The following is a 20,275-nucleotide window of genomic DNA, read 5'->3' as shown; positions in this document are numbered from 1 at the left end:
AGATTTTCCTTGAAAATTACAATTAAGACAGAAAGGAGAAAAGGACAAGTGAACAAACTTATTCAACATTTTGCAATGACAGTGATGCCAAGGAAATGAAATATCACAGCATAAAGTGGAGGGCTACCTTAGTCTCATAGTAAGGTAAGAGAACCAAACTTTCCCAGAGGAATCTGTTTTCCTACAGCTTTCCTGTTTCTTTCTGGGACACCTCAATGGCAGTGGTTCCTCTGATGGGTGTTCAGACCTTGGGTTTACAAACAGGAGAGAGGCAAATGCTGGAATTAGTTGTTCAGAACAAGAATCAAGATTTTTCATTATTCAGAGAGGTCTACAATTTACTGCCATACAAGCTATGAAGATGTACTGCAGTCCGTAATTGAAATGAACATACTGTTTAATATATTATCTAATGCTAAGATAAGCAACAAGTATTTTTCTTGGAGATTAAAATGACAGAAAGGAGGGGGTATAGGTACAGTGGATATGTGCCTGGATGTAGAATGGCATATATAGTAAGTCTGACAATGGTGAGGTGATAAGTGCTCAGATATTTGAAGTAGAAGGGGAAAGTGTGGGCATATTAATACTGGCATAGATCAACCTTCAGAGAAAAGAGAAAGAAATACCATCTCATAGATGGTATTTCTGTACAAGAATGTTAATATACAGAAGTCAACAGGAAGAAAAAAAATTCTATATGGGATGGATAGAACTGTATTAGTGTAATTAAAACTTCAAGTCAGACCTACTAACTGATTTTATGGTCATTAATATATCATTCCCCCAACATAGCTTCCACACACAACTCATGTGGCTTGAAAAATGATGCATAGACTGAAAATAAAAATGATTCCTTAATATTATTAAGAAATGTCTAATTTCACTTAGGTGAATGTTATACAGTCTTTCTGAGAGTTTCATTCACTAAAAGAATTACTGCAATGCCAGCTGAATTCTCAGTATTGCTAAAAATATCATGGGAGCAATTTACAGCATTCAAAGGAGTGTGGCATGGGACAATTTATAAATATGTTGAAATAACAGCAAGCATGCTGTGGCTTGATGATACATCTATAAAATATAAGCCCACATGCTTTGACCTGAGGGAACAGCAGAGATGTGTTTACAGTTGCATATCAAGATTTAATATTCACTAACAACAAATATATTAAAGAGGAAAAAAGAGAGTTCTGTCAAAGAACTTGTGTTTTATTTCATAACCACCAAGGCAAGGACAGTTTGTAAAAAAATGTACCAATTTTCTTGGATTTTTTTTTTTTAATTTCTTTTTTTCACTCTTTGGCAAATGAAAAGTAAAATATTTCCCTCGATTGTAACATTATGAGGATTTTATTGATGAATGTATGAATTATTATTGCCAGGGTAATATTCATAGCAGAAAATATCTGTACTTAGAATTTGATTGGACTCTAGCCTGTGATCCATCATCTTCTAAATTAAAAGTGAAAGCACATGTGCTGTCTCACAATGTTTATGGAAAACAGGAAAAGGAAGACCTTGTTGGAAATCTGAGAATCTTTCTGAGACCTTCAAGCTGGGAACTAAAGGATGCCAGAGACATTGTTTTGAAATCTACATCTGATTTATTCCTACCCTGTTAGTGATTACTCAAAGCACTGGAAAGCATGGCTGTGACCTCCAAGGTTTTCCTGGAAGTGGTGTGGAAGAAACTTACCCACCTTGGCACATCTGATCTCAGCCAAGCCTGGTGCCTACCATCACAGAGGATGGCTCCTAAAACTGGGATACAATCTCCTGTGGATTCACAATGTCAGCTGTCCTAAGGTTGTGACAAGGCCTTCTCAAGTCTGGGTGATAATGTGCTCTCCTCAAGGGTGACCTTGGTTTGGTTCTAAAACCTCCAAGCCTTTCAGATCAGTAAATGAGTCTTCTGGTTCTCTGCTTTCACTGGCCATACACGAGCAGTCTTAGGATAAGTGCTGAGTGTTCCCAGTGGTGCAGTCCCACTGTAAGAATAAGAATGTATGTTTTTCTTTTTGTCTTTCATAGCTATAGGAAGAAATAGCTAATCTCTATATGTAAAGATACTATCGCTTACCCCATGCCTACCAGCAGTCATATCCACTTCTTTCTTGAGCATTCATAAAAAATGAATGAAATTTTACCAAATGACTTATTAAAAATTGAGTAGCAGTGTATATTTAGCCTACACTGCTAGGCTTGTGTGTTGAAAGCCACTGTAACCAACAGCTGGTTTTATAATCGCTGAGTATTTATTTTTTCCAGGTGCTTATAAATCAGCTATTTTGGTGTTGTACTGTGTCAGTTCTGTTCCAAATGCAGAAGGTACACGGTTCTCAGGACTGGGTGAAGTTTTCATCAGTCTAGGTAGCACTGTGTAGTAATGAAGGTGTGGGATATGGAGCACATCTTGCGGCACTGTGTGGGCTACAAGTTGGATGAGGGAGTCATTTTACGTACCAGTTGAAAATTTAAAAATCCCTTTGAACTGACTGTACTTTGAACAGAACTCTCCAGAAACTGAGTTAAGAAATGTAGGTAATATAGAATGCTCTTTTTCTTACTAAAATAAGGTAAAATCTTGTGCTTTGTGCAAAGGTGATTTTGCCTAGCTACATGGAAAATGTCCAGACCTACTGTGTACCATTCTCCATAAGACAAATGTGGCTTGAGGCAAGTTCAGTCTGAATTTGTGCAGCACTTGACTGTTCTAATGCTACTTTTGGACTTGACTTTCTTCATTTACCCTGTAGGCGTCTGCTCTTAGACAACACACAACATTACACAGTTGTATCTGAATCTGGAAAACACTTTTCTCTTGATTTTCCTCATGGTCTTCTTCAAGGTAGCTGGGAATGGACCACCTTGTGTGTCTGCATGTCCAAGGGCATGGTATTCAAACTTATAAATATCTCAGGGAGTCTTGCTATAAAATTCCCACTTTTGCTCTCTAGATTCTGCAGAATTTTTGGAGGGAAACCCTACAGGAATTATTGAGACTAGCTAGATCAAAATGAAGATGCTGGTTTTTGATAAATGATTTATACTTAGAAAATTTTTACAAAACTGTCCTTACTCTAACTACTGAATTTACCACAACCCGTCATTCCCATTTATATGAGACCTGAGATTTTTTTTCTCTGTTATCTGTTTTTTCTGCATGTCACCTTCTTTTAAGAAATTCCCAAGAGCTGGTTTGTACTTCTTATTTTTTAATTTTTTTTTTCCTGGCTCTTGTGTTCTCCAGTTGTTTTATTTGGGGAAACACAGCATAAAGATAATTGCAACAGTACAACAGTACAATCTACAGCTGAGAGCCTCCAAACTGGAGGACTCCTGGAGCACATTTCCAGGGGCAATCAGTGCACAAGAAATAAAGGCAAAGCCTGGAGCCTGCTGAAGACAGAGGCCAGAGACTTGGAGGGTCCTCCTTTATAAATAAGAAAGTGGGTTGGCTCTCTTTGAGAGCCTGAACTGTTCTAGCTCCCCTGATTTAAACAGGACCTTTATATCTCTAGCATCCACCCAGTGTTACTTGAGAGTTAACACTTTAGATAAATTATCAGTGTCAATTGTTATGAAATCCACTGATGGAATATGGATAGAATACATCTTTTAAAACATATGAAATAAAAATAGGGTACATTTCTTTCTTTGGTATTTCCATTTTAATTGTGGCCCTCATTTCTCTTATGTCCATATCAACACTTCAGCTCTATTAACAATATTCTGCTAACACATTGCTAGATTTCAGTTTTGATATATTTGTAAATGTATTAATTATCTTTAAAGTCTCATCTTGGCAATTCATCGCTGGAGGCTACTTGATGTTAATGGCCAAAAGTAATTAGAAAGATGAAATTTGTTTAAGAAGTTGGTGGTCACCATTCTTCCTGTGTGTACCCTAAAGCATCGCACCTGGACGCAAGCCAGAGGAATTAATTTTGATCCCAAACCTAGTGTGAACAAGTCTCTTTCTGAAGTTTGACTTCTGTAAATTTCTAGCTTTTAGATACAGAAAAAGGGGTGGCCAATCGTAAATTTTTTTCTTAGCATGATGAAATTTGTATGATGAAACCACCTTTACTTATTCAGTTGGTGTCTGCAAACAGTTGCTTAGTGATTGGTGGCCTTTCTGTTCAACTCTGTCATAAAACTGATTTGTTGACTAGGTCACTAGCTGGTTTAAGTCAACATGACTCTGCTAAATTAATTGGTATGCACTAAGTCAACCTAGTTAAAAATACATTTGAGTTTCAGTGTACTAGTATCTCTGTTACAGTTGTCTTTATTTTCTCTGATTGCTGTCTTGAAGAGTACTTTAAATCATCCATGCAGCAATTTTGCCTTTGGAAAGTACTAGGTGAAGCCAATCATATGGTAACTCAAGAAGACGAGCCTGTGTGAAGTTTGCATTGAAAAGCACCACAATTTATTCATTCCTAACTAAACACCTTTGTATTTGAATCCGTGATTCTTTAAAACAATTTTTTAAAGATTTGTGTAGCTAAAAATAAATTCAAAATGCTCTATTGTTTAGTCACAAATATTCAAACTGAAAATAAAACCACATGTTGTTGTCAGTGGGGGAGAAAGTGTCAGGAGAACAGATTCACAGCATCCTACAGAATAATCTCCTAAGCAGAGACTGGTCTGTGCATGTGTTGTGGAAGCAGCTTTCCAGTTCCAGGGCACCAGGTGGTCACCTATGGTTGATTTAAGAAGCAAACACTGCCACAAATGCTATTAGTAGTGTGTAATGAGATTAACTCCCCGTAGCACTTGCAATATCCATGAGGTTTTTCCCTAAAGCAGCACAGGGCTGATCACCACCTCTTAAACAATGAGGAGTTTAATCTTTCATTGTTGTGTGCATATAACTCATCAGCATTAATAGGAGTTAAGCATGCCCATAAAGGGAAGAATAGACCTTACAGTTAAGTAATCATGGTATGCTAAAGGTTTCCAACAATTTCACAGAAGACCAGGCCAAAATCTTAGGACTGTTCCCACTGAGTGACATCATGTATCTTCAGAGATTTGTATTTTTGAGGCATAACGGGTGATTAGAGGTTTCTAAATACCAATGAGGGTTTAGGAAAAGGTAAGAAAACTTAGCTGCGAGAGACAGAACCTGAAGCAAAGCTCATACTTACTTACATGTTTTTCCTTTCCATGACAGGGTGAACTTTCACCTTCTTTCATTTTAAAGCAACTGGTTTTGATGTGCACTGAGCATTGAGGTGGACTTCCTGTGAGTTGCATGGACATTTGTCTAGATAGAGATGACATAGTTCTCCACAGCTGTTCTTGCATGTGCAGGAAGAAGCTGTTTCGCCAGTTGCATCTTCTGTGCTCAGCTGTAAAAACTTGCTGTGGCTGTGTAAGCATTAAGTACTCTCCCATTGTGGGTCAGCAAGAGTAGTCCTCAGCTCCCCAGCTCAGAGGCTGTCTGAACTATTTCTAGGGGCCTCTGCTTCTTCTGAGGGAGAAGACTGGGAGTAAGAAGGGTTATCAGAAATGGTAACTCAAATACTCGAAGATTAAAATAAGTGTTTTCAGAACTAGATCCATTCCTCAGTTATTTTTCCATGCAGAAATTGGTACAGGGAGAGTGTACAGGGACAGTAAAGAATAAAAATTATGCAAGTTAGGCTCTTGATTGGCCTCTGGAGTCTGCCCGCTTTTATCATTTAGAGGGACAGCTTTTGCTTTCACACTTGCTGTATTTAGTTTCTGATTTCCAAGCCTGTTCTAATTACAGGATAGCATTGACTTTTTCAGTCTTATAATATTGTCCAATTGGTTGTACCTAGGCACATAATCAGAAAATTTAAGGCAAAAAACTTCAGGGACTGTTTAATGGCTTGTTTTAATTTCAGAAATGAAAGCCAAAAGAGTGTTCATTTTGTGCTGAAACTTCTAGCTAGCAGGTATGCTGCCTTCTCATTTTCTTCTTTGTAAAACCTGGGATTAATTAGTATTACTTGCTGGTATGGTACGCAGAGGCAATTGATTTCATATTACATTTGCAGTTTGTGTAAAACTATCACAGTAGACAATTGGACACACTCAGTAAGGAACTGGAGGGTTAAGGTGTTTTGAAGATTTCAAATGAGTCTCTCTCCTGGCAGAGCAAGATCTCTGCCTTCAGGTAGGACAGTTATTCTGCTCTTTCAGACCAGGAAAGTGGTTGCAGCTGGAATAGGACAGTGAATTTGAGTTCAGAAAATAGTTAGCAACACTGCTTATCATCATGGGTTTATTTCACTTTTTATATGTAAAGCAACTTTGGGCAAGTTGTCACATGGGACTGGGAAGCCAGATGGTTGCCAGGGGAAAAGCTTAAACCCCGTTCTCATTAAAGGCTCACAAACAGAGGACCTTGTTAGGTTTTGCAGTGGTTGAAGAGGCTCAGGGACATTTCACAGCTGGTAAATTAGTTGATAGTAAAAATACATTTGACAGAATGAGAAGTTTCTAAAGCACACAAAAGTAAAACACAACTATTAAAAAATGTAATTCTTCTGCTGTAACACAGCTATTATAATTGTGTGATTTGTTCATAAAACAGCAATATAGCTGTGATGTTACTTGTGAAAGAAGAGCTTCACAGTTCTCCAAATACCAGAACTAGCCAAATTATGTTTAAGGAGGTATTTTGGCAAAAATCTGGAATTTTTATTGTACGTAACAAATGTTACAGTACAAATATCAAGGGTAGGCTATGTAATGTGTTGTTTTTTTTTTTTCCCCAAGAATACTTATTGATTGCCAAACTGCAGGAAGATTCAGCCATAAATTATTTTATGTACTGCAAAGTTAAGTGTCTATTCTCCCTGAAACAGCCCTTAGTGCTTGGGAACAGATCTGTCATTCATTATTCATGGGCTGCAAAGGCAATGAAATTATTCTCTGAATTGAACTAGAAGAAATGACAGAAATTATATATATAAACTAAGAAATGGTAATATTTTAATAAGTACATGTCAAAGAAGATCTGCTTGAAGGAAAGAATGATTTTCTTATGTGTGAAACCCCTCTAGATTGTATCGATTTGTCCGACTTTTGACAGAGATGGCAGACGAGCTTAATACTAAATTGTGTATGTAGCAATGACCCCAAGACCAGCAATATCCCCCAGAGGGTTTTAATTGGAGCTTTGCATTTGGCTTCAGCTGCTATGGTGATGAAAACCCATTAGTAAGTAGTCTGTGGCAATTTGGAAACATTAACACAGATCTTCTGAAGTGATGAAAATTCAGAGACTTCTCCATGAATGGAGGGAGCAAGATAAAAATGTATTCAGGTAGAGACGTCTGAAAAGAGGAAAGTCAGGCTTCTGACTACTTTTTTCTGAAATATTCTCTTCAGTATTTATCCCTTTGCTGCACATTTTGCATTTACATCAGCTTTTCCCTGATGCTGCTGTGCTGCATTTTCCGTAAGAAGGTGGGAGTTGCAGTGCAGTGGAAGGAAGCATCTGCAGAAAGTGCTGCAGAGGAAAGGGGAAAACTATGAGCAAACTTCCCTCCCCTGGCAGCTGAGATGGTGAGGACAGGATGATACAGCCAGGCACTGCAACACAGGGAGGTAAAATGGAAGGATCTTAAAAGGAGGTTTAAGCAATGGTAACATTTGAAAGGAGATAAGGTATGTTGAACTAAGCTCGTGTTTTCTTTAAATACAGGAAGGATTTTGGCTACTTGCTTAAATTCCATAATGCTGACATTCCCTATCTTGTTTTCAACAGCTGATATTTACAATCAGAGAACCTTTTCCACTCCTCATTGAGGTCAGTGGCAATTTTCCCATGGAGTGCACTTGGATTTGAATTAGATACAATGTTATTTAATGCAGGTTGGAAAAATCATGCTCAGTCATAAGCAATCATTAAAATAAATCTGATATTTTTTTTTTTTTCCAAAAAATGCAGCCCTTGGAAAACATCCCAAGCCTTTTTTCTTTGATTCACAAATTTGCGTAGCATCTTCAACAGCACCGTAAATGGTTTTGTTTGTAATGTGAGTATACTGGGCACTTGATAAACAAAAGAACACTTAACCTTCTAACCAGTCCTGTGAATTATGATATATGGTGCTGTTTGATAAACAGTGGAGTGTGAGGTAATGAGCCACAGAGGTATTGAAAAAGAAGTTTTGTTTTTCCAAAGAAGATTTAGTTTGGCTGTTTAACAGTTAACACCATGTTGAGAAGGGAAAGAGAGACTCTTTTTGTGAGTAACTAAGCAAACTTAAAACATCACATTGTCGGGACTACTGCAAATAAGTTATATTGGGAAATGGTCATCTTTGTTCAGGATTATTTTAGTTTCTGGGGCTGAGATGTTTTCAAGTAGTAAAAGAAGAAATTTAGTTATTTCTATACAGAGAAGGTCATTTCTGGAAGATGTCTGATGTTGCGCAGTTCTGTTTCTCGTCCCTGGTTAGTAATTGTCCCAAATGCAGGCTCAGATGAGGACTTCCACTGACCTTCAGGACCGATGAGTCAGCTCTGCATCACTGCAGTCTCCCATCGTGGCGTGTGTTGGCTGCCAATTTCTATGCAGTATAAGAGTAACACGCTGTGCAGCTGAAAAATAAAGCTCCAGATCCTCAGTTTAGTTCTGCAGCGTACCATGGAGCTGCCCTTGCCATTGTCTATGCATTTGAAACTTAAGGATAGGAGAGCAGCTACAATGAGACAATGAAAGGATTAGAGCCAAAAAATATAGGTTTGACCACAGTATGCAAGCCATTAATTTATTAATTTGCTGTTAACTGTTTTTTTTAAGATTATTACTAGTATTGGAGAAGTGTAACACAAGACAACTGCTTACAAAGAATCTCACATCTGACTACTTGCCTACATCAAGCTAATGAAATATAAAAACTAAGACAGGAAAAGATTAAACGCTTTGCTTTTGTTAGATAGTACTAGACAGATTTCTCATGAATTTCAGTGGGTGTTGGTTTCCATTTTCTGTTGCCACCTGTAGCTAGAGTTTCAAGATCTGGAGTGATAACATTATTATTTGTTAAATAATATAGATAACTTAATAGCCAGGCAAGCAGTTTGTGGAAGAATTTCAGTTGTGAAAAGTAGTTAAAAGTGCATTAGGATGTCCTTCTAAAAATATAATCCATTTTGCATAGCTTTTTAATTATTTAGTATTTTCTAATGCACAACGTAGTGATGTGCCTTGCCGAAGCAAAAGGGCTGTGTGTCTAGAGCTCTGCTTGGCTTCCAAAGTTTCAGATTTCTGGTTTTGTATGACTTTGGAAATCGTTTCCTTATATCTATGGGTTAAAATCCTTTCACACCTATCAGATGTGTTCTAAAAATAATACTAGTTGTTAAAGTAGTTGTTCAGAAATCACAGTGTCTCTAGTGTTTTAATCTACAAAATCAATATGTGGAAATATTCCTAAACAAGACTAAAATATGCAATTCAGGAGGACACTCTGAACAGTGAATATTCTTAAGTTTGGCTATATGGAGCATAAATAAGTGCTATGTATTGCCTTGAATATAGTGGAAAAGACTACATAATTTATGCAAAAAGACTTTAAGGGCAAAACAGTTGAAGAATAAGACATAACATTGTATATGAAGATTCCATGTTGATTAGTGTGGCAGTCTTCTAGCTGTCTCTGAAACCTGTCATTTCAAGGTTCAAAGGGTGATTCCTGGGTGAGGTGGTGACTTCAGGTAAAGGAATTGTGAGAACCTGTGTCAGACACTAGGGATGGGATGGGGTGGGATGGGGTGTTGGCTTCTCAAAGCCATGCTGACTGCAGCCAGGCTATCGAACAAGGCAGTTCTCATTGGGACATTGCATGACCCTCTGGTAAACAGCCACCATTGTTCTTTGTTTTTCTGCCCAGATATTGAACCGCCCTGCTCTCTAAACTCTTCCTTGCCCACGCCTCATCCTACAATTACAGGAGATTATTTCTTGGAGTAGGGTCATAAAGCTGCACTCACCTGTCTGCAAAGTGTAATTCCAGCTATGCCATTTCAGATTTATGTCCTTTGCTTGCCATCCTCTCACTGAAATTACAGTGCTGTCAAATAGTAGTGGACATGGCTTCTGGGATTAGAGCTTTATTCACCATGTGAATAGTAGATGACAAAATAGAAGTGGCAGAGTTCAGAGACACCTGTGTCTGATTACAGTGACAACTGTGCAGCAAATGAGAAAGCAAAGATGCTTCCAGGGACCCACTGTCTCTACAACAGCTGACTGGGGTATTGAGTAGAAATATGAAATCTTAGGTATTGGGAATAATTGGTTATCCTAGGACGAGTGACGAAAAGATTGGTGCTGTTGAATGACCAGTGGATGTATTTTTCCTTAAGCAAAGTCAAAGGTGGACCCATTTATCAGGAGTATCAGATTCTACTACTGTTGCAAGTTCAGTATACAAACAGGAGGTCCTTTCTTGATCCATTTTACTCTGATTTTACTGAGGTCTTCAGCAATCATGGTTTTATACTTCGCTCCTGTCCAGAGTCACAGTGAAATCAATAATGAAATCCCTAGGGAACCTGGTTCAGCTTTTGTGGCCTATCCCCTTTTTGGCAGATATACCTATCTGAGTTGGCATTTAAAATATAATCTATAAATTTTTATTGATGTTGTTCTTTAGACTAATTTGCTTCAACTTTTTTTTTTTTTTTCAGGGTACTTTTCATAGTACTCCTTTGTTCAGAAGAGATTTTTAGTGCTTTAGCAGTCCTTCATAGAGCCCTGGGATAGTAAAGCATCGAGAATTATGTAAAAAATACTGTTTCTGAAGGTCAGGAATGACAGTTGAGGGTAACAATTTGCCCTGTCAGGAGCAGATAGGAGTGAAAGGCCAGCAGTTTGCTTCTGCTTGATCAATGGCTGTGTTTTGAGAACAAATTAGATGTCACACAAAGTTGGCAAATACTGCAAGAAATCACTGTTTAGTGTCAGAAGTCGATACAATTAGTATGTTGATCAAGCAGGCTATGTGAAAACACGATTTAATGCCTTGAATATACTTCGGGACATTTCAGTGGGAAGGGGTCTCAAAGCAGTGGAGTCTCCTGCAATCATTTGAGTTCTTGCAGCAGCTCCTAGCACAGCTCAGTTCATAAGTCTGCAAGTATTAAAGTCTGAGGGGGAAGGTGTGAATCCAACGATGAATAATAGTGCAAACAGGTCAGCTTTCTTTCCCTCTCTGCTTTAGAAGAGTCCTGACCAAGGGCTGGCAGACTGAGTTCATGTACAGTAACTGGAGGCTGAATCTTGAAGTTACTGTTCAGGCTGCATCATCATCATCTGTCTAGCCTTCTATTTTCAGGGCTCTGTTATTACCTAGAAGTATAAAACCAAATGAGATCTGACAGATAAGGATGTATCCAAGAACTAAAATGAAATTATATACAACTAACCTTATTTCATTAAATAAATGTGAGCTTAAAAATCCTAAATTACAATATGCTGCAGGACATTGCCTCTCAGGATTTGTAGTTAATAGATTGTTGCAAGTCAGATGTGAGTGCGAAAAACATTTGACTGTCACCGGGTTGCAGCTGAACCATATGAAACTTGAATATGAATTCCATTTATGTAGGGAGAGGGAGAAGATGAAACAAGGATTTATACTTTCTGCAGAGTCACAACAAAGTTCAGCATTCCAGCAGATCAGATGCAAGAAAGAGTAACATGAATTTGCAGAGATGACACATCATTCTCTATAAAAAACATGTTACATTAGATATGAATCTGAATTAACCATTGTGTTTAGAGCAAGCAGGTTTAAATAATTACAAAGAAAACAGTCACTTTGCAGTCAGTGTCACTCTTGCAAATTTTGGTCACCATCAGATGGCTCAGCAGTGTTAATAGAGCTGACTTTTTGTTAACAGCTGTCACACCAACTCATCATCCTAGAAGGTATGGATTTTATTTTCACCCAGAAATATGTAAAGTATTCCAATATTTGTACATGTATGAGTTCTGGTTGGAAAAAACGACTATACCTTCCTTGCACCCTGCTTAAATTTAGAAAGTCATTGGGCTGAACTGAACCCTAGAGGCAGTGAATCTATCTTCTCTGACATAAATGGAGTTATGCTTGTGTTATGCACTCCCCATCGTGTCAGCTGGTTACCAGACTGACTGATTATCTTCTGCACCGCCAGCATCACCTGCAGGGATTTCAGACCATGTCTGGAAGGGGCTTTGTGAAGTTCTGCTCTCACAGTCCAGTGCCTGGGCATTGTGTGGCCATTTCTTCATCAAGTCTGCAAAACATTTTCTTCTTACTTATAGATAGAGAACTCCAAGTTTTTAAATGTCAGAATTTGCTTTGACAACTCTCTGTAAAACCCACTACCTTGCTTAATGCTGTACACGTACCTGTTTCTCCAGCATGCAGTTTAGGTCAGCAGGAAACTTAAGATGTTCTGGTGGTCCAGTCTCAACAGAGAAGGTGAAAGGGATGGAGTGCTCCATATAATTTCTTCACATAAGTAGTAATCTACTGTAGAGGGGGATCTTGATTCTTTCTCCTTGGTCTGGAGGACTTGTTGCAATGTAGTGCCTCTAGGTTGACAGTGAGGAGGTTTGGGACAGGTCACACTTATATCATTATTTGACAATTTATGCCCATTGATCTTTCTATTGAAAATAAGGAAATATAGATTTATTCTGCTAGTACAAGAAATAGCAACCATCAGATGACCAGTCATCTAGAACTCTGAATACTCTGTTGATAACATAGAACAACCATGCTGAACACAAGGTTAACATGTCTTTTTTGGAGGACAAATTTGAAGTTCCCACTAGAAAAATAAGGCAAAATAATGAGCAGTTTGAACTTATTTAAAGAGTATGGATTACTGCACTTATCTTGGGCAGGCGAAAAGCTCCTTTTATTCCAAAGGAATGTATTGCTTTAAATATATCATGTGCAAGGGATGTGATAACTTCTGATAACCTTCATCAGACATGGTGTTAATAAATCTGAAACAGATGTAGTTGAAACAATTCTTGAACATCTGTTATTGCTTTCCAGCATAGTGGCTGACAAACCCCAATACTGTCTTTCAGAGTCTTAGCAGCTCAAGGACCATGCTCCATCTGATTTCTTGTTCAGTGGTCAAGACTTTTGTTGTGTTCCTTAGGCTATTTATTACTTCTGGTTTTTGCAAAAGGTTTATTTTCTTCTACCAATTTAATTAAATGTAAAAGATTGACTGATTAGCCCATGCCTTGACCTTTAGTGATTAGATGCATAGAAATAGAATGTAAAACTCCTTTTCTCTTCTCTCACTTTGCTCCCAAGACCTCCTATATGCTGACATATATGAAATCCTTAGCTGGTAATATTTTCAGTCATCCATCTCTTGCTTGCCACAGATGCAAAGGCAGTGGGGACTATGTGTTTTTATCAATAAACAGGCTATTGTCCTGAGTAGGAATTAAAATATATCAAGCCTTCCCTGCCATCTATACCCAGAAATGTTGAGCAAAAAGGTTGCACACTACTGCTCTGCAACACAATGTCCTGTTGGGAAAATACCATTTCCTTAGTGATTGCATTTGTTAAAGACCCTTTCTCAGAGTTGAAGAAAGAACTCTAGGTAAGCCTGTGCTGCTTTTACAAAATTGTAAACAGTTTTAATAAAAGACATATTTTTTTGTTTCTTGAGGAGTGACACAGGACCATGTTACAGATGGCAATAAATTGCCACCAATGTACAAAGTTTTACATGGGATGGGAGTCCTTGTAGTGACCCACACCCTACCAGTGCTTGGTCCCAAGCCTCTGATAAGCCATAACACATGTTGATACTGGGAAGTCCAAGAGGGAGGCAGTCACCCATACAGCTCTAAACAGGCAACATGAACATGGTGCAGACCTCTATGCTTGCCTCTCAAGATCAATCTCAAGGTGCATGAAACAATGCAACCACTGGAGATGGGCATCTGGCCCATGGGAGCATAGGGTGTAAGTAAAAACCCTATTGGTCAGCAAGAGTTGTGACTCCTCAGGTCACATCCCTCCCAGCTACTCAGATACATGACTGGGAGCAGCTTCAGTGAAGTCCAAAGTGGGTGCCCTGAGTCAGGTGGACACTATGCATCTTTGTCTAACTTTGCATGTGGTTAATTGCATTTATTTTCTACCCGAATTTAATGTGTTAATATCTAATCTTATATGAGGCTTAGTCTGGCCTGAAGCAGTCTGTGCTCCGTGTCACCAACTATTAAGTGAGAAATTTCTGTGGGAACTGAAGGTGATGATTTATTTTGTTTCCTTCCCAACTCGATGAACTGCCTAACCTCTTCATTTGAGGGAAATAACTAAAACATCAGATCACGTAGCATCTTCTGAAGGAGTCTGCATTAACAGAGCCATCTGGATGTTTTATCGAATGTATCCTTATATATGCATTCTTGTTAGGCAAGAAAGCAGCACTATTAGAATAAATTGATTTACAAAGGGTAATGCTGCAGACAGGGGCCTGCCCTCCTCCCCTTTCCTAATATACAGTCTGTCTCCTTTCAAGTATAGCAAAAAGAATATACGTTAAGAAAACCAGGTTTCCTCAAACAAATTACATTATTATCCACAAGTCTAGGCACCGTCATACACAAGACAATAAACTACAACCTGATCTCACATTTTACTTGAGAAAATGTTTTCCTTCTCATTCACTTTCTACTATTTGATTGCAAACTCTTACGCTTATAAATGCAGAGCTTCCCCAGAACGACAGCAAAAGATGAAGCACGCTGCGAGCCTGGTGGGTCAGGAGGAGGAGGGCGTCACTGGCGCAGGCAGGGCTGGCTGCCTGGTGGGGGGCTGCCTTTGGGGGGGCCAGGGGCAGCAGGGAGGGAGCCCCGGGGTGGTGGGAAAGGCTGGCTGCCCACCCTCTCAGCCTGCCCCCGCCTGTCTGCCTCTCCCAAGAATGCAGAGCTCCTTTTAGCCTGGCCATTCCCAGCCTCCTTATTTTGCGTCTCTTTACAGGAGTTTTTCCTCAGTTCGCAAATAGGTGACTTGTTCTGTGTCCCTCGTAGTTCCTTTTAAGTCTAATTAATTATTTTAATTGATTAATATTGAAACGAGCAGTTTGCTCAGAAGAGACAGCTCTTCTGTTTTTTTTGGACTAATTACCAGTCTGGATTTCTGAATGACAATACGGCTGCTAATTAATCTCACTGCAGTTCTCACAGAAAAAGACCCTGATAAGAACTTGCCAATTACCATAAGAAGACAAAAATGTCAAGAGTCCTGTTGTGTTTTTCTGGCATCCACTCCCAGTCACATGAATATCGCTATTAAGTAAAGAGACAGACTACATGCTAAGTATGAAAGCTGGCTGTGAGGCTTCTCCAAAATTGCCCAGATGTTATTTATGTAGGAGGCAGCTGTACTTTGTATGTCCATTCACTCTTGTTGCCTAACATTGCTCGCTATAGCTTTTGTAATAAGGAGAAAGATGAAGCAGGGCAGAGTGGCAAGTGTCTGACCATCCCACTAGGGATTTTCTCGCAGTGTCCTGGTGTTAATCATTATTAGCAGAAGGTTGAAAAGGGAGTTTTGGCTGTGTAGGTCCCAGCTTTCACCTGGTTGGTTTGGTGCAACCAGAGACCTGTGTTCTGCACAGGGGCTGCCTGGCTCCAGAGCACTCCCATGATGCGTGATGGGGAGCACACTCATGTCATGCAGGATGGTGCTGGTGATGGTGGGGAGCTGGTCTCACAAACTGTGCTTGTTAGCGTGATGGGCAACATCGCTGTGCAGCCCAAGTATTCACTGCGCTCTTGCAGGGGAGGTTTGCAGCACGTGCTGACTTCCCTGCTGCTGCAATTATCCACTGATAGTTCCTGGAAAAGCTTATTTAAAACCACCTGGGCATGTTACAGGATGGAGTAATCTCAGCTCTGTGGTGTAGATACACCCATGAAATACAGGTCCAGATGCTCACCTGATGACAGTTACTCCAGTCCCCGATGCGCACCAGCTCTGTGAGACCAAGGTGAGCTACAGGAACTCATGCTGCCAGGGGAAGAAACAGGACCCAGTGCTGTAGCTAGTATGTTTTCCTTGCCTTGAGCTTTCTGGAGTGGTGTTCCTGGCCTGCATAATCATGTGCCGCTGGTGTTTCTAAAGAGATGAGCCGTGCAGTGGTTGCTTTGGCTGGTGTGTGCTTCTCTGGGTAACCAGAGAGCTGTCACACAGCGGGATGTAGAACCAGCTGATGGAAAGTGCTGTTTTAAAACACTATGGTTGAATTTAATTTATTTTCTCTTTTTTCTCTCTGTGCTTGCAGGTCAGAAGATTCTTCACCACAGAAGTGATGTCTTAGAAACTGTAGTCCTGATCAACCCCTCAGATGAAGCAGTTAGTACTGAGGTAAGTCTGGACCTGTCATAAAAGCAGGATGAAAGCAGGTCATAACTGTGGATGAAAGGACATGTTAGGAGCAAATATCATCAGAAACATCAGCCATCCCTTGATTTTCTCCCTAGTTTCCCAGACTCCTAATAAAACCTCAGAGGCATAGGATGGAAACACACCTCTGATAAAAGCATTCCTTTCCCCAAAGTGCACCAAATTTCTTTCTTGATGAAGTGGAAGCTGCTGTGATGAAATTGCACATGCTTGCCTTCTGCTCCTTCATTATTTACTATTTTACACATGAAAAAGGGCCTGAAAAGAAACCAGGTGCTGTGAGACAAATTTAGGTCTTCAAGAAGAATTGTCATATGTGTGGTGGTGACTCTAGGTGGCTCTATCTGTTCTTCAAAAAGCATGTGACATGATCAATGGACTCTGGACAGTGCCCCAAAAGAGGGGTGACAATTCCTCATGAACTCCATAGAGTCAAAGAGCTGAGCGTGTAGCTCAAAGACAATTCTGACATATTTCACTAGTGAGACTGAGGGTTGAAAAAGTAGGGATAATTGCATTGCCAGCCAGTGCTGGGGAGCACTGACATAGTATGATCTCTGTTGGGAAATGAAGCATCTCTCTTTGTAGTACATTGTGAAAAATCTGTTTTGTTACCAGCCTTAAGTGATATTAAACAGAAACAGGAGGAAGCACACTGAAACAAATGAAATTTCTGAAGTTGTGAAAGTTTAAATAAGTCACCTTAGTTAATGGCAGCTCATTCACTAAAATAATGTGTATGAAAATCTCTTACAATGCATTAGAAGTACTTGGTATGGAGCAAAGGGGCCAGCTGGGTAGTAGCTGTTAATACACTCAGTCATTCAGGCTAAAAAGCTATAAAGTGTGTTCGTGTGTGGAGGAGGAGAAGAGCCAAAAAACCTTCCAAAAGTAGGGAAATGCTGTTTCTGTTGCTGTTGCTTGTCATACCTTTGATGGATGACCACATGGAAGAACAGAGTCTGAGGTCCATTAATGACTTTTGAACACTGGCTTTACTCCTTTGGCTCTGGAAAATGTTTAGCTAGGTTACTGTTAATTTCCTCTCGCTAGACAGTGGGAGGCAATCTTTTATTTGCTTTCATCTTGCCAAACTGGTCATGGCCAGAGTTACAAGCTGAGATTTAAATTGACTGGCTAAGCAAGACTCTGACTGGACACAAGCCAGAAAAAGATGATAAGAAAGAGGCAAGAAAATGAAATCAGAGGTTGGAATAGATGTGCTCTACTCATTATGGCAAATAGAAAACTTAGTTTCACAGATCAGGAGATTTCCAGGTTGCATCTGGGGAGACAGTGATATACCATGGAGTCCTGACTGCAGCAGAAGAGGAATTTGAACCTATCCAGAAGTCTAGAGAACTGTGTATCTGCTGATGCTTCTGTTTCTGCTCACACTCCATCTTTACCTCCATTTTGACTGAGGCCACATCTTTCTGTTCACTTCATCCAAACAGTCTGGGACTTCAGCCAAGGGCAAAGCTGAACAGAATCATCACCTTGCAGTATTTCTTCTGAAACTGAGTGGTCTTGAAATCGGGAGATGAATTTCTGGTAGTCCTCCAGGAAGCCTTGATTATACCCAGACATAGAATTTATGTGTCTCTCAAAGGTCTTTGATGTGTATCATATATTATGCTCTGTAATCCGCAAGCATTTTTTTACTTTTCTTCTTGCCATAGTTTGCTAGCTCTGCAGAACCTATTTCATCATTGATTAATAAAATAGGTTGAAGGGAAACTATGTGACAGTCACATATCAGTGATTCACAAGTCAGGAAATAATTTTAGTGCTGGAAAACCTGGTGAATTTACACATAAGCTGGCAGACTGCCCAGCACTGCTGCCAACAATGAGAGAAAACATAGAAGAGGAAGCCAGTTCTTTTATGGTTTTAATACAGCTAAGAGAGACAAGATTTCAGTGACACACATCAGACAGCTGGCTACACTTATCTATATTTTTGTCTGAAACAGAAATAGATATACTTGATCCAGCAAGGATATTGCTGTATTTATAATTATTTAGCGCAATTAGTGACAGACCAGCATTAGTGTTTAGTTAAAGGAGCTTTCTGCTGCTCAGCATCAGGGTCGCTTATTCAATAAAATAACAATGAAAATGTGGTAGAATTGGGATTTTTTTTTTCCAGATACATACTATTCAGTGCCTCTTTTCTACTTGTACTGAAAACATGAGCTGTTAAGCAGAGATTCAGGTCGAGCCTCCCTGGCTCAGCCTCCCTGGCATGAGCAGGAGCTCTTTAGAACAACTGATTGCTTAACAATCAATATAAAAAATGGAAAGAATAGCTTGCTAGGAGAGCTGAGGTGATTATGTCATCTCCATGGAGATAGAGCTTATATGCAGTATCACGTGGAGTTGTTCCAGATGGACTCTACTCTTTTAGTTTAATATGTGTGTGGATAGGCTTGTTCTGGAATCACTATTCTGATTTAGCTTAGTTGCTCCTTAAACAGAGAAATTAGTGTGCTTGAAATTTACACTTTAGCTGAGGCTGAATTGATTTTTTATTGTTGGACAAGATTTTAGAAGTATTTGCAAAAAACTTACGCAACAGTACAGAATCTTACAAAGGTTTTTAGTTTTGTTTTGTTCTTAAATTTAAGTTGAATTCAGGCAACACAAGTATTCTGAGTATATGGATTTCTCTTAGTATGCAAGTAAATCTCCCCCTGGATTATTTGTAGCTGTAGTGAGGGTCAATTAAAGTAGTGAGCTTCTACTTTAAAGTAGTTAAGACTTATTTCATAATGTGGAAGGTTATTTCTCAGTAGCAAGTTCTTTTGTGCCATCAGGCATCCACTTTACTTACTACTGTATATTGAAAATGGTCTCGGGCTCATACACCTTAAAAACTTATGGTGTCCATAGTTAGGGACATCATTAGATTTAAATGGTGCATGTGACTTACTGAGTACTCGAAGTTCAAGCTTACGGTTATTGTAAGGCAGAATTGTCCCTTAACTTTGTAGATGATCCAGGTTACAAAAGAACGACAGCTCAAATATGACACTTCTGTCTGTGATTTGTGGCTGTTATGTTTCAGTGATGTTTTTGCAACTGAATGGCAAATAATGCTGAACTCTAGAAAAAGAAGATCACCATTCCAAAAACTGAGTCTGACACATGCATTTGCCCCTCATTAGCACATGGGACACAGTTCTCCAAAGCTGTCCTGATACAGTGATATTAAAATTCGTCAAGAGTTGTACAACGAATGTATTTGTTCATTGAAATTTTTTTTTTTTTTTTTGCATTCAAATTTTACTCTGCTCTGTTTCTTGCTCTGTTTTCCTTGTCATTAGTTTGGTTTATTCATCGGACCTTCTCTCTAATTGCTTCTTGTCCCTCCTTTTTACCCTTTCTCATTGTCTTTTGTAAACAACACTAAAACTTGATAATGTTTTGACAGTCCTTGGAGACTCTGGTGCAAAATATGTTTTAAATTAGGAGAGATAAACTACACATTCTCAGTGGAATACAGAAACACATGGTTACTTCCATTATTAATGTGTTTCTCTCCTTCATTCTAGGTGCGTTTAATGATCACAGATGCTGCAAGACACAAGCTCCTTGTACTAACTGGACAATGCTTTGAAAACACAGGCGAACTCATTCTTCAGTCAGGGTCATTCTCCTTTCAGAACTTCATTGAGATTTTCACAGATCAAGAGGTGAGTTCAGAAAAGTTTCTTCCATCCATTGTCATGTGATGGCATAGGCTTCTACAAGACTTAAAAAGGGCCTCTGTGTTGTCAGATTTAGGGCTGGCAGCTAGATGCTGATGGTTTTTTCTCTTCATTTTAG

General features: G+C 39.2%; 1 protein-coding gene across 1 annotated transcript in view; it reads left to right on the top strand.

Moving 5' to 3' along the window:
* The window catches only part of MAP1B (microtubule associated protein 1B), a gene marked incomplete at its 5' end in the record, with an annotated part of 66,063 nt that overhangs the window by 30,480 nt on the left and 15,308 nt on the right, over positions 1 to 20,275 (top strand). Inside the window, 2 exons of the mRNA XM_082075596.1 lie at positions 16,324 to 16,406; positions 20,002 to 20,142. Of these exons, the coding sequence (XP_081931722.1) occupies positions 16,324 to 16,406; positions 20,002 to 20,142 (224 nt within the window). The remainder of the gene's footprint in view (positions 1 to 16,323; positions 16,407 to 20,001; positions 20,143 to 20,275) is intronic.

This window comes from Streptopelia decaocto (genome assembly GCF_964273445.1).
Source record: "Streptopelia decaocto genome assembly, chromosome: Z".
NCBI classification, from domain to species: Eukaryota; Metazoa; Chordata; class Aves; order Columbiformes; family Columbidae; genus Streptopelia; species Streptopelia decaocto.
Note: the sequence above shows the minus strand (reverse complement) of the source record. Positions and strands in the feature narration are given on the sequence as shown.